Below are 15,752 nucleotides of genomic sequence, written 5' to 3'. Positions count from 1 at the left end.
AACTTACCCCCTTCTCCCCTACCTCACCAGCCCAACATACCCCCTTCTCTCCTACCTCACCAGCCCAACATACCCCCTTCTCCCCGACCTCACCAGCCCAACTTACCCCCTTCTCTCCTACCTCACCAGCCCAACTTCTCCCCGACCTCACCAGCCCAACTTACCCCCTTCTCCCCGACCTCACCAGCCCAACTTACCCCCTTCTCCCCCACCCCAATTTACTCAACTTACCGCATTTTCTCCTACCCCGCTATGCCAATTTACACCAATCTCCCCTACGCCACCACCCCAACTAATCCTGTCCTAGCCCACCCTTGCCACCCCACCTTACCCTGTTCTCCCAGTGCCATGCGATCCCACTCTCCCCATATTGTACTTCTGTTTTTCGGTGACAGCTGTGCAGAACGTACCAGAATAAGTAGTTAAAAAGTGCACAATGATTGCATAATGTCTACTGTAAATTTGATTTAATCGTTATTTTTTTGTTGTTTTAAAAAAAAATCTAAAAAAACAGAGAAAAAAATCTATAAAAATTGGTCCTGTGTCTGTGTTGTAATTATTTGAACAGATCCGGAGGATTTGGATGTGGAGTGGAATGTATTTATTTTATCAATTTGACTTCAATCTAATCTCTGTAAATACACACGAGGTGAATCACAGGATGTATATCGCAGTTTGCACAACACATTCTTCCTTCTATCCCATGGAATTAAATAGAATATTGTGTATTATATAGTTCTATGTTCTACCCCTTCTAGAATCCTAAAGTGAGTCATCTGTCAACATCTCGGCATCACTGGACAGTTGTAATGACTTTGTACCCTTCCGAGTCGCGTGTGTGTGTGTGTGTGTGTGTGTGTGTGTGTGTGTGTAATTGTAGTACTATACTTGTGAGGACCAGAAGTCTGCACAAGAATAGTAAACCAAGGAAAATGTGGATAAGTGAGGACATTTCGCCGGTTCTCACTTATAAAAAGGCTGTTTTAGGCTTAGGGGTTAGGGTTAGGTTCGGGGTTAGGGAAAATTTGATTTTGAATGGCAATCAGTTGTTGGTCCCAAATAATTCCTCACAAGTATAGTAATACCCCTCTGTGTGTCTCGGTGTGTGTGTGTGTGTGTGTGTGTGTGTGTGTGTGTGTGTGTGTGTGTGGGGGGGACAGCTGAGCACATCACACACCCTGTACAGCTGACTGGTAGAAATGAGAACCCTGCGCCTCCAGGTCTTCCCAGTTTAGTGACAAGTTTAGAGGTTAATCATCAAATCAAATTGTATTTGTCACATGCGCCGAATACAACAGCTGTAGACCTTACCGTGAAATGCTTACTTACAAGCACTTAACCAACGATGCGCTTTTAAGAAAGAATACCAAAAAAAATACAAAATAAAATAATACGAAATAAAAGTAACAAGTAATTAAAGAGCAGCAGTAAAAATATCAATAGCGAGGCTATATACAGGGGGGTACCGGTACCGAGTCAATTTGCGGGGGCACCGGTTAGTCGAGGTAATATGTACATGTAGGTAGAGTTATTAAAGTGACTATGCATAGATAATAAACAGAGAGTAGCAGCAGCGTAAAAGAGAGGGCAATGCAAATAGTCTGGGTAGCCAATCGATTAAATAATAATAATATGCCATTTAGCAGAGGCTTTTATCCAAAGCGACTTAGTCATGTGTGCATACATTTTTACGTATGGGTGGTCCCGGTGATCGAACCCACTACACTGGCGTTACAAGCGCCATGCTCTACCAATTGAGCTACAGAGGACCACCTAGATTAGATGTTCAGGAGTCTTATGGCTTGGGGATAGAAGCTGTTTAGAAGCCTCTTGGACCTAGACTTGGCGCTCCGGTACCGCTTGCCGTGCGGTAGCAGAGAGAACAGTCTATGACTAGGGTGGCTGGAGTCTTTGACAATTTTTAGGGCCTTCCTCTGACACTGCCTGGTATAGAGGTCCTGGATGGCAGGAAGCTTGGCCCCAGTGATATACTGGGCCTTACGCACTACCCTCTGTAGTGCCTTGCGGTCGAAGGCTGAGCAGTTGCCATACCAGGCAGTGATGCAACCAGTCAGGATGCTCTCGATGGTGCAGCTGTAGGACCTTTTGAGGATCTGAGGACCCATACCAAATATTTTAAGTCTCCTTAGGGGGAATTGGTTTTGTCGTGCCCTCTTCACGACTGTCTTGGTGTGCTTGGACCATGTTAGTTTGTTGGTGATGTGGACACCAAGGAACTTGAAGCTCTCAACCTGCTCCACTACAGCCCTGTCGATGAGAATGGGGGCATGCTCGGTCCTCTTCTTTTTCCTGTAGTTCACAATAATCTCCTTTGTCTTGATCACGTTGAGGGAGAGGTTGTTGTCCTGGCACCACATGGCCAGGTCTCTGACCTCCTCCCTATAGGCTGTCTCATAGTTGTCGGTGATCAGGCCTACCACTGTTGTGTCATCGCCAAACTTAATGATGGTGTTGGAGTCGTACCTGGCCATGCAGTCATGAGTGAACAGGGAGTACAGGAGGGGACTGAGCACGCACCCCTAAGGGACCCCCGTGTTGAGGATCAGCAATGGCGGATGTGTTGTTACCTACCCTTACCACCTAGGGGCGGCCCGTCAGGAAGTCCAGGATCCAGTTGCAGAGGGAGGTGTTTAGTCCCAGGGTCCTTAGCTTAGTGATGAGCTTCGAGGGCACTATGGTGTTGAACGCTGGTGGGAAAGTGTGGAGCGCAATAGAGATTGCATCATCTGTGGATCTGTTGGGGCGGTATGCAAATTGGAGTGGGTCTAGGGTTTCTGGGATAATGGTGTTGTGAGCCATGACCAGCCTTTCAAAGCACTTCATGGCTACAGACGTGAGTGCTACTGGTCGGTAGTCATTTAGGCAGGTTACCTTAGTGTTCTTGGGCACAGGGACTATGGTGGTCTGCTTGAAACATGTTGGTATTACATACTCGGTCAGGGACATGTTGAAAATGTCAGTGAAGACACTTGCCAGTTGGTCAACGCATGCTCGGAGTACACGTCCTGGTAATCCGTCTGGCCCTGCGGCCTTGTGGATGTTGACCTGTTTAAAGGTCTTACTCACATCGGCTACGGAGAGTGTGATCACACAGTCGTCCGGAACAGCTGATGCTCTCATGCATGTTTCAGTGTTACTTGCCTCGAAGCGAGCATAGAAGTAATTTAGCTCGTCTGGTAGGCTCGTGTCACTGGGCAGCTCGCGGCTGTGCTTCCCTTTGTAGTCTGTAATAGTTTGCAAGCCCTGCCACATCCGACGAGCGTCGGAGCCAGTGTAGTACGATTCGCTCTTAGTCCTGTATTGACGCTTTGCCTGTTTGATGGTTCGTCGGAGGGCATAGCGGGATTTCTTATAAGCTTCCGGGTTAGAGTCCCGCTCCTTGAAAGCGCAGCTCTACCCTTTAGCTCAGTGAGGATGTTGACTGTAATCCATGGCTTCTGGTTGGGGTATGTTCGTACAGTCACTGGCGACGACGTCATCGATGCACTTATTGATGAAGCCAGTGACTGATTTGGTGTACTCAATGCCATCGGAAGAATCCTGGAACATATCCCAGTCTGTGCTAGCAAAACAGTCCTGTAGCTTAGCATCTGCTTCATCTGACCACTTTTTTATTGTCAAGTCACTGGTGCTTCCTGCTTTAGTTTTTGTTTGTAAGCAGGAATCAGGAGGATAGAATTATGGTCAGATTTGCCAAATGGAGGGCGAGGGAGAGCTTTGTACGCATCTCTGTGTGTGGAGTAAAGGTGGTCTATAGTTTTTTTCCCTCTGGTTGCACATTTAACATGCTGGTAGAAATGAGGTAAAACAGATTTAAGTTTCCCTGCATTAAAGTCCCCGGCCACTAGGAGCGCCGCCTCTGGATGAGCGTTTTCCTGTTTGCTTATGGCCGTATACAGTTCATTGAGTGCGGTCTTAGTGCCAGCATCGGTTTGTGGCGGTAAATAGACAGCTACGAAGAATATAGATGACAACTCTCTTGGTAGATAATGTGGTCTAGAGCTTATCATGAGATACTCTACCTCAGGCGAGCAAACCTCAAGATTCCTTAGATATCGTGCACCAGCTGTTGTTTACAAATATACATAGACCGCCACCCCTCGTCTTACCAGAGGCTGCTGTTCTATCCTGCCGATACAGTGTATAACCCGCCAGCTGTATGTAATTCATGTCTTCGTTCAGCCACGAAACATAAGATATTACAGTTTTCAATGTCCCGTTGGTCGGATATACGTGCTTGTAGTTCATCCACTTTATTATCAAGCGATTGTACGTTGGCCAATAGTATCGATGGCAAAGGCAGATTAGCCACTCGTCGCCGGCTCCTGACCAAGCACCCCGATCTCCTTCTGCAATATCTCCTTTTCTTTCTACTGTGAATGACGGGGATGAGGGCCCTGTCGGTTGTCTGGAGCAAATCCCTCTCGTTCGACTCATATGAACACACCCATCACACTGTCTGTTCAGCCTTAATAACAAAGCAAACCATCTCTCTCTTCACACACACTGTTGTTATTCATGTTAGCTGGCATAGGTGTGCCAATATCGGCGAATTACAGCAAGGCTTCGAACACTGCTTGTCCAATCAGCATCCAAACAACCCGTTTTATAATCATAATCATTATGATTTAGATTTATACTGAACAAAAATATAAACTCAACATGTAACAATTTCAAAGATTTTAATGAGTTACAGTTCGTATGAGGAAACCAGTCAATTGAAATAAATTAATTAGGCCCTAATCTATGGATTCACATGACTGGGTAACACATATACCTTTAAAAAAAATGGGCCTCACAATGGGCCTTGGGATCTCATCACAGTATTTCTGTGCATTCAAATTGCCATCAATAAAATGTAATTGTGTTTGTTGTCCATAGCATATGCCTGCCCCTACCATAACCCCACCACCACCATGGGGCACTCTGTTCACAACGTTGACATCAGCAAACCGCTTGCCCACACGATGCCATACACGTGGTCTGCGGTTGTGAGGCCTGTTAGACGTACTGCCAAATTCCCTAAAACGATGTTGGAGGCGGCTTATAGTAGAGAAATTAACATTCAATTATCTGGCAACAGCTCTGGTGGACATTCCAGCAGTCAGCATGCCAATTGCACGCTCCCTCAAAAACGCACATTTTAGAGTGGCCTTTTATTGTCCCCAGCACAAGGTGCACCTGTGTTTAATCAGCTTCTTGATATACCACACCTGTCAAGTGGATGGATTATCTTGGCAAAGGAGAAATGCGCACTAACAGGGATGTAAACAAATTTGTGCACATTTGAGAGAAATAAGCTTTTTGTCCATATGGAACATTTCTGGGATATTTTATTTCAGCTCATGAAACACGGGACCAACACTTGACATGTTGCATTTATATTTTTGTTCAGTGTAGCATCGTAATACATTGAAGAATGGACACAGATCTATTCTATGACCAACTAACTTAAAAAGTGAATTTCTAATCTATTACATTGTTGACCATCTTGTGATTCACAAGTCCAGTGTTGAGTGTTTGAATTAGGCCTATTTCTTCACCCAGGGCTTTCTTTTAGCCTCCCATGGTAAACATAGTTAATACATCAAATCAAATCTCTCGTACGCACCGGCCCCATCATACGCACCGGCCCCATCGTACGCACCGGCCCCATCGTACGCACCGGCCCCATCGTACGCACCGGCCCCATCCTTACACAACAAGTGAGATTGATAGAACCATCTCTGAAGAGGACAAAGTCATTATAGCTGTCCAGTAATGTTGTGATGCTGACATTTTACATTTACATTTTAGTCATTTAGCAGACGCTCTTATACTTGTGATGAGAACACACACACACACACACACACACACACACACACACACACACACACACACAACGCCCCCCCCCCCCCACCACAGTGACAGGGTTGGGTTGTAGCATTACTCACTCAATCTCCCATTTGGACAGTTGACTATGAGTGTGTCTCAAATGGCACCCTATTTAATGCACTACTTTTGACCAGGGTCCATAGGGCTTTAGTCAAAAGTAGTGCACTACGTAGAGAATAGGTAGCTATTCGTGAAGTTGACTATGCCAAGACCCAAAGGACCAGGGGATTCAACTGGAACTTATGTACAGCGCCCACCAAGCTGCCCATGGCTGTGTAGAACTGAGCTTGGCTTGGGTGGAGAGGGCCTCTCTGACCGGTTGAGGACCTCTTCGGCTGGTGAGGAACGTTGAGGCACGGTGAGTTCAAAAATCACCTCACTCCATTGTCAAAATGAAGTTGAGAATTTAGGATGCCTTTATGAATCAATATAACTTGTAATAAGAAAATGTACAATAACATTTTTTACAAGATATAATGTATGTCATTAGCCTTGATTCAACCAGTTCTGTTGTTCACTTGTTTTCTAATTGACTGTTGATGGTCAAGCAGTGGTTGACTTGAGTGACCATGAAAACTACAATAAGTATTATGAGCACAAATGTATATAGCTACCTTGGTAGCACTTTTATTTTATGTCACAGAAAATGACCAGATAGCTACATGTATTAACAAATGACATGTTAACATGGCGAATAATTATAAATGAAGAACTGTATTTGTTTTTTTGTTTAATGGCACATTTGTACATAATTAAATGGAAAATAAATAACTGATATCTAGTTACAATAAGAGAAGCAGCAGCTTTAGCAGCCCTCTGCTGTTCCACCTGACTACCACACAGCCCTCTGCTGTTCCACCTGACTACCGCACAGCCCTCTGCTGTTCCACCTGACTACCGCACAGCCCTCTGCTGTTCCACCTGACTACCGCACAGCCCTCTGCTGTTCCACCTGACTACCACACAGCCCTCTGCTGTTCCACCTGACTACCGCACAGCCCTCTGCTGTTCCACCTGACTACCGCACAGCCCTCTGCTGTTCCACCTGACTACCGCACAGCCCTCTGCTGTTCTACCTGACTACCGCACAGCCCTCTGCTGTTCCACCTGACTACCACACAGCCCTCTGCTGTTCCACCTGACTACCACACAGCCCTCTGCTGTTCCACCTGACTACCGCACAGCCCTCTGCTGTTCCACCTGACTACCACATAGCCCTCTGCTGTTCCACCTGACTACCACACAGCCCTCTGCTGTTCCACCTGACTACCACACAGCCCTCTGCTGTTCCACCTGACTACCGCACAGCCCTCTGCTGTTCCACCTGACTACCGCACAGCCCTCTGCTGTTCCACCTGACTACCACATAGCCCTCTGCTGTTCCACCTGACTACCACACAGCCCTCTGCTGTTCCACCTGACTACCGCACAGCCCTCTGCTGTTCCACAGGCACCAAGACCTGACTACCACACAGCACTATGGCTACTTATGATATGTAAGATACTCTTCAACAGATTTGGTTTTAAATCCAGAGAGATTTTAATTGGAACCTATTTGTCCCATATTTGTCACTTATTTGTTGTCCAAATAAACAATATATTTTAGAATATATGTATTTTTCTGTCCTATGGTTCAGATTGGATGATACGAACTCTGTGGATATCCATGACAACCCTCCAGCCCCTGAGAACTTAGTCAAAGAGGAGGAGAACACGGTGAGAGGATGTCTGCGTTTCAAATGACACCCTATCCCCTATACAGTGCACTACTTTTGACCAAAGCCTTATGGGGCTATATGGAATAGGGTGCCATTTGAGACACAGACGTTGAGTGTTCTCTGTCAGTCAGTCTGACAGACAGACAGAGATCCCTACATTCCCCAGCTAGCTAACACACCAGATCATGTCTGAACAATAGGCAGGTATTAAACAGTTGTTATAGTGAGAATAGAGCTACTCAACCTGGTGACAGTTTTAATCCTGGTTGTATGGGGGGGGGGGGGGGTTATTTTAGGAGCTTCCCCACTGATTCCCCAGCTGTACTCTCGCGTGTGTGTGTGTGCCCGCGATCTCTCTCCCTGTCTATCTCACTCTTTCCCGTTCTACCTCTCTCACTACCTTTCCCTCTCTCTCTCACTCTCTCTCCTTCTTTCCCTCCTGTCTCTCTCTCTCTCTCACTACCTTTCCCTCCTGTCTCTCTCTCTCTCTCACTACCTTTCCCTCCTCTCTCTCTCACTCTCTCTCCTTCTGTCCCTCCTCTATCTCTCTCTCCTTCTTTCCCTCCTCTCTCTCTGAGGAGGTAGAGGAAGAGGAGAAGGAGGACAAGTTTGCCCTGAGGTGTAAGAACTGCAAAACCAACATCCACCACCAGTGTCAGTCCTATGTGGAGTTCCAGAAATGCCTTGGGAAGATTGTGAGTTTGCCATCGAATTGACTAAGGATCAGTCTTATTCAATCATGCGTCATAATTCAGTCATGCGTTTTGCTAATCAAATTGTTCTCCTCCTCTTCCTTGTTCTCCTCCTCCTCCTCCTCCTCCTCCTCCTCCTCCTCCTTGTTCTCCTCCTCCTCCTCCTCCTCCTCCTTGTTCTCCTCCTCCTTGTTCTCCTCCTCCACCTCCTCCTCCTTGTTCTCCTCCTCCTCTTCCTTGTTCTCCACCTCCTCCTTCTCCTCCTCCTCCTCCTCCTCGTCCTCCTCATCCTCCTCCTTGTTCTCCTTCTCCTCCTCCTCCTACTTGTTCTCCTCCTCCTCCTCCTCTTCCTTGTTCTCCTCCTCCACCTCCTCCTCCTCCTCCTTGTTCTCCTCCTCCTCCTCCTCCTTGTTCAACTCCTCCTCCTCCTTGTTCAACTCCTCCTCCTCTTCCTTGTTCTCCTCCTCCACCTCCTCCTCCTCCTCTTCCTTGTTCTCCTCCTTGCTCTCCTCCTTGCTCTCCTCCTCCTCCTCTTCCTTGTTCTCCTCCTCCACCTCCTCCTCCTCTTCCTTGTTCTCCTCCTCCTCCTCCTCCTTGTTCTCCTCCTCCTCCTCCTCCTCTTCCTTGTTCTCCTCCTCCACCTCCTCCTCCTCCTCCTTGTTCTCCTCCTCCTCCTCCTCTTCCTCATCCTCCTTGTTCTCCTCCTCCTCCTCCTCCTCCTCCTCCTCCTCCTCCTCCTCCTCCTCTTCATTGTTCTCCTCCTCCTCCTCTTCCTCCTCCTTGTTCTCCTCCTCCTCCTTCTCTTCCTTGTTCTCCTCCTCCTCCTCCTCCTCCTCCTCCTCCTCTTCTACCTTGTTCTCCTCCTCCACCTCCTCCTCCTCCTCCTCCTCTTCCTTGTTAGCCTCCTCCTCCACCTCCTCTTCCTTGTTCTCCTCCTCCTCCACCTCCTCCTCCTCCTCTTCCTTGTCCTCCTCCTCCTCCTCCTTGTTCTTTTTCTCAGTCCCCAGGTTTCAGGCGGGCCTACAGCTCTCCTCTCTACAGCAGTCAACAGAACGCCACAGTCAGTCAACTGGTGCACTTCTGTAGGTACCCAGCTCCCTCTGTGCTCTCACACTCTCTCTACACACCATCCATTCAAACCCATATGAGTCAAGAACTAATCAATAAGCACCTACATGCAGAGAAAGTGTAGCTCAATTTCCATTGTCTATAATGCGTCGATAGTGATGTATTGTGTTTTATTGCATCTATTAGAATTGAGAAATAGCAGTGTATTTTTTCTGCTGTTGTTCTGTCTGTTCTGTCTCCAGCTCAGTCCAACCGTAGTGACCCGGTCTTTGAGACCCTGCGTGTTGGTGTGACAATGGCCAACAAGGAGCGCAAGAAGGGATCAGAGTACAAGAAGAACGTGAGAGTGTTCACACGACGGCCAGATACTTCACTCACCTGCTGTCTCGGTAGCCTGAAATCCAGAAACTGTTTTGCTAACATCACACTCCTTGTACTCTGTGTCATTCCAAATAGCATGACAAGGCCAGGAGTTGGCATGGTAACACAAACAGACTGGTACCCAGGTTAGTGTCTCAGGTCTAGAGCGGGTCTCTGATATGGCTATCCCTGCTCTAATCTGTATTTCTCTCCATCTAAATGATGATGATGATAGAGGGGTGAGGAGGAAGTGGGAGGAGAGGGGGGTGAGGAAGAGGGGGAAGGAGAGGGGGGTGAGGAAGACAGATTAGTCTTCTCTAACACCTTACAGAGTTCCATCTCTGTTCACACACACTCTATGCTGCCTCAGAGGCACAGCTGGCATACCTCAGCATGGTAACAGGGGATATATAGCTGGCATACCTCAGCATGGTAACAGGATATATAGCTGGCATACCTCAGCATGGTAACAGGGGATATATAGCTGGCATACCTCAGCATGGTAACAGGATATATATAGCTGGCATACCTCAGCATGGTAACATGGGATATATAGCTGGCATACCTCAGCATGGTAACAGGGGATATATAGCTGGCATACCTCAGCATGGTAACAGGGGATATATAGCTGGCATACCTCAGCATGGTAACAGGATATATAGCTGGCATACCTCAGCATGGTAACAGGGGATATATAGCTGGCATACCTCAGCATGGTAACAGGATATATATAGCTGGCATACCTCAGCATGGTAACATGGGATATATAGCTGGCATACCTCAGCATGGTAACAGGATATATAGCTGGCATACCTCAGCATGGTAACAGGGGATATATAGCTGGCATACCTCAGCATGGTAACAGGGGATATATAGCTGGCATACCTCAGCATGGTAACAGGGGATATATAGGTGCCACTGTTGAGCTCTTGTTTGTTCACTCTGTGAGGGAACAGTGCTTGTATTACTCAACATGGGGTGGTCACAGAATGGTGAGACTGGCAGAGGGAGACAAGAAAGGAGACAAAGCAGCCGCAGATGATAAGGTAAGAGAGATGATGATGATGATGACTACGACAATGATAGCGAATGACTTTTGTCAGAATAAGAAGCCTCAGCCAGGGGGGAAGCTAGGTGTGTTCTCCCAGTACCACTACTACCTGGCTCTGTATCACGTCAAGGCTGTGGAGAAAGATGACCTGGACCTACAGTAAGTCCTCACTGATTCATACCCAGGATGCACTTCATGTTTACTGACGTCGCTTATTCTCTCTGTGCATCTCTGTCACTTATTCTCTCTGTTTATCTCTGTCACTTAGTCTCTCTGTTTATCTCTGTCACTTAGTCTCCCTGTCACTTAGTCTCTCTGTGTATCTATGTCACTTAGTATCTCTGTGTATCTATGTCACATAGTCTCTCTGTCACTTAGTCTCTCTGTGTATCTCTGTCACTTAGTCTCTCTGTGTATCTCTGTCACTTAGTCTCTCTGTGTATCTCTGTCACTTAGTCTCTCTGTGTATCTCTGTCACTTAGTCTCTCTGTCACTAGTCTCTCTGTGTATCTCTGTCACTTAGTATCTCTGTGTATCTCTGTCACTTAGTCTCTCTGTGTATCTCTGTCACTTAGTATCTCTGTCACTTAGTATCTCTGTCACTTAGTATCTCTGTGTATATCTGTCACTTAGTCTCTCTGTGTATCTTTGTCACTTAGTCTCTCTGTGTATCTCTGTCACTTAGTCTCTCTGTGTATCTTTGTCACTTAGTCTCTCTGTGTATCTCTGTCACTTAGTCTATCTGTGCATCTCTGTCACTTAGTATCTCTGTGCATCTCTATCACTTAGTCTCTCTGTGTATCTCTGTCACTTAGTCTCTCTGTGTATCTTTGTCACTTAGTCTCTCTGTGTATCTCTGTCACTTAGTCTCTCTGTGTATCTCTGTCACTTAGTCTCTCTGTGTATCTCTGTCACTTAGTATCTCTGTCACTTAGTATCTCTGTCACTTAGTATCTCTGTGCATCTCTATCACTTAGTCTCTCTGTGTATCTCTGTTACTTAGTCTCTCTGTGTATCTCTGTCACTTAGTCTCTCTGTGTATCTCTGTCACTTAGTATCTCTGTCACTTAGTCTCCCTGTCACTTAGTCTCTCTGTGTATCTCTGTCACTTTAGTCTCTCTGTGTATGTTGTGTATTGGTGTTGTAGTGCAGGGGACCGGATCACAGTGATAGATGACTCCAATGAGGAGTGGTGGAGGGTGAGTGTCTGTTCAATTGAAATGGAACTGACCCCAACCTTGACTCAAACCTCACAGCGCACTGCTAGTAAATCAGCATTCAGCATCAGTAAATGAATATGGAAAGCTCTGGGAATCAACTCCCAACGTGTGTGTTGTGTTTCAGGGAAAAGATAGGGAGAGATCTGGCTTGCATTCTGGGGAGAGGGTTTACAAGGTGACGCGTTCCTTCATAGGTAACAGAGAGATGGGACAGATCACACTGAAGAAAGACCAGGTCGGTACAGTATAGTACAGGTGGATGTTTTGTTTTGGTCATTACATTTGTAATAGTGAAGATATTGCTGTCTTGGATAAGGTCTCCACGTAGACCAGAGAATTTGAATTTTAAAACAACCTTTTTTTGGGCACAATTCAATTTAGCTATGTACGTAGAAAATTAAATGCCAATCCTCTTACCAGAGAGATTAAACGAGACTTGAATTAATAAATGTTAAATACAATTTTATGTTCTATTTGTTCAAGGTCAGCACACTTTGGCACAGGGCTACCATACTGTACAGTATATGTATGATTGGTTGAGGTGGCCATGTATTGTGTTGTTATCTGAGTCTAACTGTACTTAAAGAACAACCAAGACCCTGACCCAGCACGCTGAGCAGGTAGTTACTAATCACAGTGTTCAGCCTGCTCCAGGCTACTATTAATCACAGTGTTCAGCCTGGTCCAGGCTACTACTAATCACAGTGTTCAGCCTGTTCCAGGCTACTATTAATCACAGTGTTCAGCCTGGTCCAGGCTACTACTAATCACAGTGTTCAGCCTGTTCCAGGCTACTATTAATCACAGTGTTCAGCCTGGTCCAGGCTACTATTAATCACAGTGTTCAGCCTGGTCCAGGCTACTATTAATCGCAGTGCTCAGCCTGATCCAGGCTACTATTAATCACAGTGATCAGCCTGTTCCAGGCTACTATTAATCACAGTGTTCAGCCTGGTCCAGGCTACTATTAATCACAGTGTTCAGCCTGGTCCAGGCTACTATTAATCGCAGTGCTCAGCCTGATCCAGGCTACTATTAATCACAGTGATCAGCCTGTTCCAGGCTACTATTTATCACAGTGCTCAGCCTAGGCTACTTCTAATCACAGTGTTCAGCCTGGTCCAGGCTACTATTAATCACAGTGTTCAGCCTGGTCCAGGCTACTATTAATCGCAGTGCTCAGCCTGATCCAGGCTACTATTAATCACAGTGATCAGCCTGTTCCAGGCTACTATTTATCACAGTGCTCAGCCTAGGCTACTTCTAATCACAGTGTTCAGCCTGGTCCAGGCTACTACTAATCACAGTGATCAGCCTGTTCCAGGCTACTTCTAATCACAGTGTTCAGCCTGTTCCAGGCTACTACTAATCACAGTGTTCAGCCTGGTCCAGGCTACTACTAATCACAGTGCTCAGCCTGATCCAGGCTACTACTAATCACAGTGATCAGCCTGTTCCAGGCTACTTCTAATCACAGTGATCAGCCTGTTCCAGGCTACTACTAATCACAGTGCTCAGCCTGATCCAGGCTACTACTAATCACAGTGCTCAGCCTGATCCAGGCTACTTCTAATCACAGTGTTCAGCCTGGTCCAGGCTACTACTAATCACAGTGATCAGCCTGTTCCAGGCTACTATTTATCACAGTGCTCAGCCTAGGCTACTTCTAATCGCAGTGCTCAGCCTGGTCCAGGCTACTACTAATCACAGTGCTCAGCCTGGTCCAGGCTACTATTAATTGCAGTGCTCAGCCTGTTCCAGGCTACTACTCCTTCTTAAATATTACATTATTCAGGGACATTGATTTTGTGTGTGCATGAGGTTAAAGACAATAGACACATGCTGAATCTATACTCCTGAATTATTACATTAAATTTTTACAATTTAGTCATTTAGCAGACGCTCTTATCCAGAGAGACTTACAGTTAGTGAGTGCATACATTTGTTTTTCTCATACTGCTCCCCTGTGGGAATCGAACCCACAACCCTGGTGTTGCAAGTGCCATGCTCTACCAACTGAGCTACACAGGACATGTTACGGAACAATTATATATGGAAGAAATAGATGTGGATTTCTATAGTTCCTGTAGAGTCTGGGGCCCTTATTCACAAAGTCTCAGAGTAGCGCTGATCTAGGATCAGTTATCCCTTTCAGATCCTAATGAATAGGATTTTATGGACAGGGGAGACTTGATCCTAGATCAGCACTCCTACTCTGAGATACAGTGTGTCTGTCTGTACCCCCAGATCGTTGTGAAGAAAGGAGAGGAGGTGAATGGCTATCTGAAAGTCAGCACTGGACAGAAGCTGGGGTTCTTCCCTGCCAATCTTCTCCAGGAGATCTGAGGCCCTGGCCATTTTTTAATATGAGGATGAAATTAAAACTGTAGACTAGAGGACAGTTTGAGAATTTTAAAGTGTCCCCCCCACCACATACCGTAGCTTTATGTCACTGCTCACTGTGAGGCACTGTAATAAACAGATTTTTAATGGGCTTTTTATGAAATGGTGGATTTCTTATTCTTTCTGACATCTGTGGGTCGTTCCATGAAATGAGTGACTTTTGCATCCCTTTGATATTTTAAATAGAAACAGTGCACCAATATTTGCATTTTGAAAGCCTGTTATAGTATATGACGTGCCCTTTAATATAGACCACAAGGAGAATTCAATAAATCCCTCCGTCAAACCTATGTCACTTCTAGGAAGATTTTAACCCACTTAATCAAACATTTTCTCCAAGTTTCACCATCATTGTAAAGCCCTAGTTATTTTTCTGCTTCATTTTCTGAAGATTATGATTTATTTAATGTGATTAGTGATTCATTTACATCTGTCCCTCATTTTAAGGTGAACCCTGTTATGTGAACTGAATTCTCGTTTTAATATGGTGAAACTATTCATTTATACAGTGGGGGAAAAAAGTATTTAGTCAGCCACCAATTGTGCAAGTTCTCCCACTTAAAAAGATGAGAGAGGCCTGTAATTTTCATCATAGGTACACGTAAACTATGACAGACAAAATGAGGGAAAAAAATCCATAAAATCACATTGTAGGATTTTTAATGAATTTATTTGCAAATTATGGTGGAAAATAAGTATTTGGTCAATAACAAAAGTTTCTCAATACTTTGTTATATACCCTTTGTTGGCAATGACACAGGTCAAACGTTTTCTGTAAGTCTTCACAAGGTTTTCACACACTGTTGCTGGTATTTTGGCCCATTCCTCCATGCAGATCTCCTCTAGAGCAGTGATGTTTTGGGGCTGTCGCTGGGCAACACGGACTTTCAACTCCCTCCAAAGAGACTGGCTAGGCCACTCCAGGACCTTGAATTGCTTCTTACGAAGCCACTCCTTCGTTGCCCGGTCGGTGTGTTTGGGATCATTGTCATGCTGAAAGACCCAGCCACGTTTCATCTTCAATGCCCTTGCTGATGGAAGGAGGTTTTCACTCAAAATCTCACGATACATGGCCCCATTCATTCTTTCCTTTACACGGATCAGTCGTCCTGGTCCCTTTGCAGAAAAACAGCCCCAAAGCATGATGTTTCCACCCCCATGCTTCACAGTAGGTATGGTGTTCTTTGGATGCCACTCAGCATTCTTTGTCCTCCAAACACGACGAGTTTAGTTTTTACCAAAAAGTTATATTTTGGTTTCATCTACCATATGACATTCTCCTAATCCTCTTCTGGATCATCCAAATGCACTCTAGCAAACTTCAGACGGGCCTGGACATGTACTG

General features: G+C 45.8%; 1 protein-coding gene across 1 annotated transcript; it reads left to right on the top strand.

Annotated features, from left to right (window-relative positions):
• Positions 1-2,695: 2,695 nt before the first annotated feature.
• On the top strand, positions 2,696-14,350 carry LOC121575753 (SH3 and cysteine-rich domain-containing protein 3-like). The gene is made up of 9 exons (XM_041889053.1): positions 2,696-2,711; positions 8,199-8,308; positions 9,306-9,365; positions 9,621-9,713; positions 10,690-10,779; positions 10,843-10,943; positions 11,932-11,983; positions 12,129-12,239; positions 14,252-14,350. Exons 1-9 carry the CDS (start codon positions 2,696-2,698, stop codon positions 14,348-14,350), a joined length of 732 nt encoding a protein of 243 aa, XP_041744987.1.
• The last annotated feature ends 1,402 nt before the right edge of the window (positions 14,351-15,752 follow it).

Source organism: Coregonus clupeaformis, chromosome 10 (genome assembly GCF_020615455.1).
Source record: "Coregonus clupeaformis isolate EN_2021a chromosome 10, ASM2061545v1, whole genome shotgun sequence".
Lineage (NCBI taxonomy): Eukaryota > Metazoa > Chordata > Actinopteri > Salmoniformes > Salmonidae > Coregonus > Coregonus clupeaformis.
This window is presented reverse-complemented; position numbering and strand designations above follow the sequence as displayed.

What these genes read in the sequence shown, in the direction of transcription:
- LOC121575753 (XM_041889053.1), top strand. An exon ending in AGAAATGCCTTGGGAAGATT is followed by an intron (nt 8,309 to 9,305) that starts GTGAGTTTGCCA and finishes TCTTTTTCTCAG; the next exon opens with TCCCCAGGTTTCAGGCGGGC. An exon ending in GATCAGAGTACAAGAAGAAC is followed by an intron (nt 9,714 to 10,689) that starts GTGAGAGTGTTC and finishes GTGAGGGAACAG; the next exon opens with TGCTTGTATTACTCAACATG.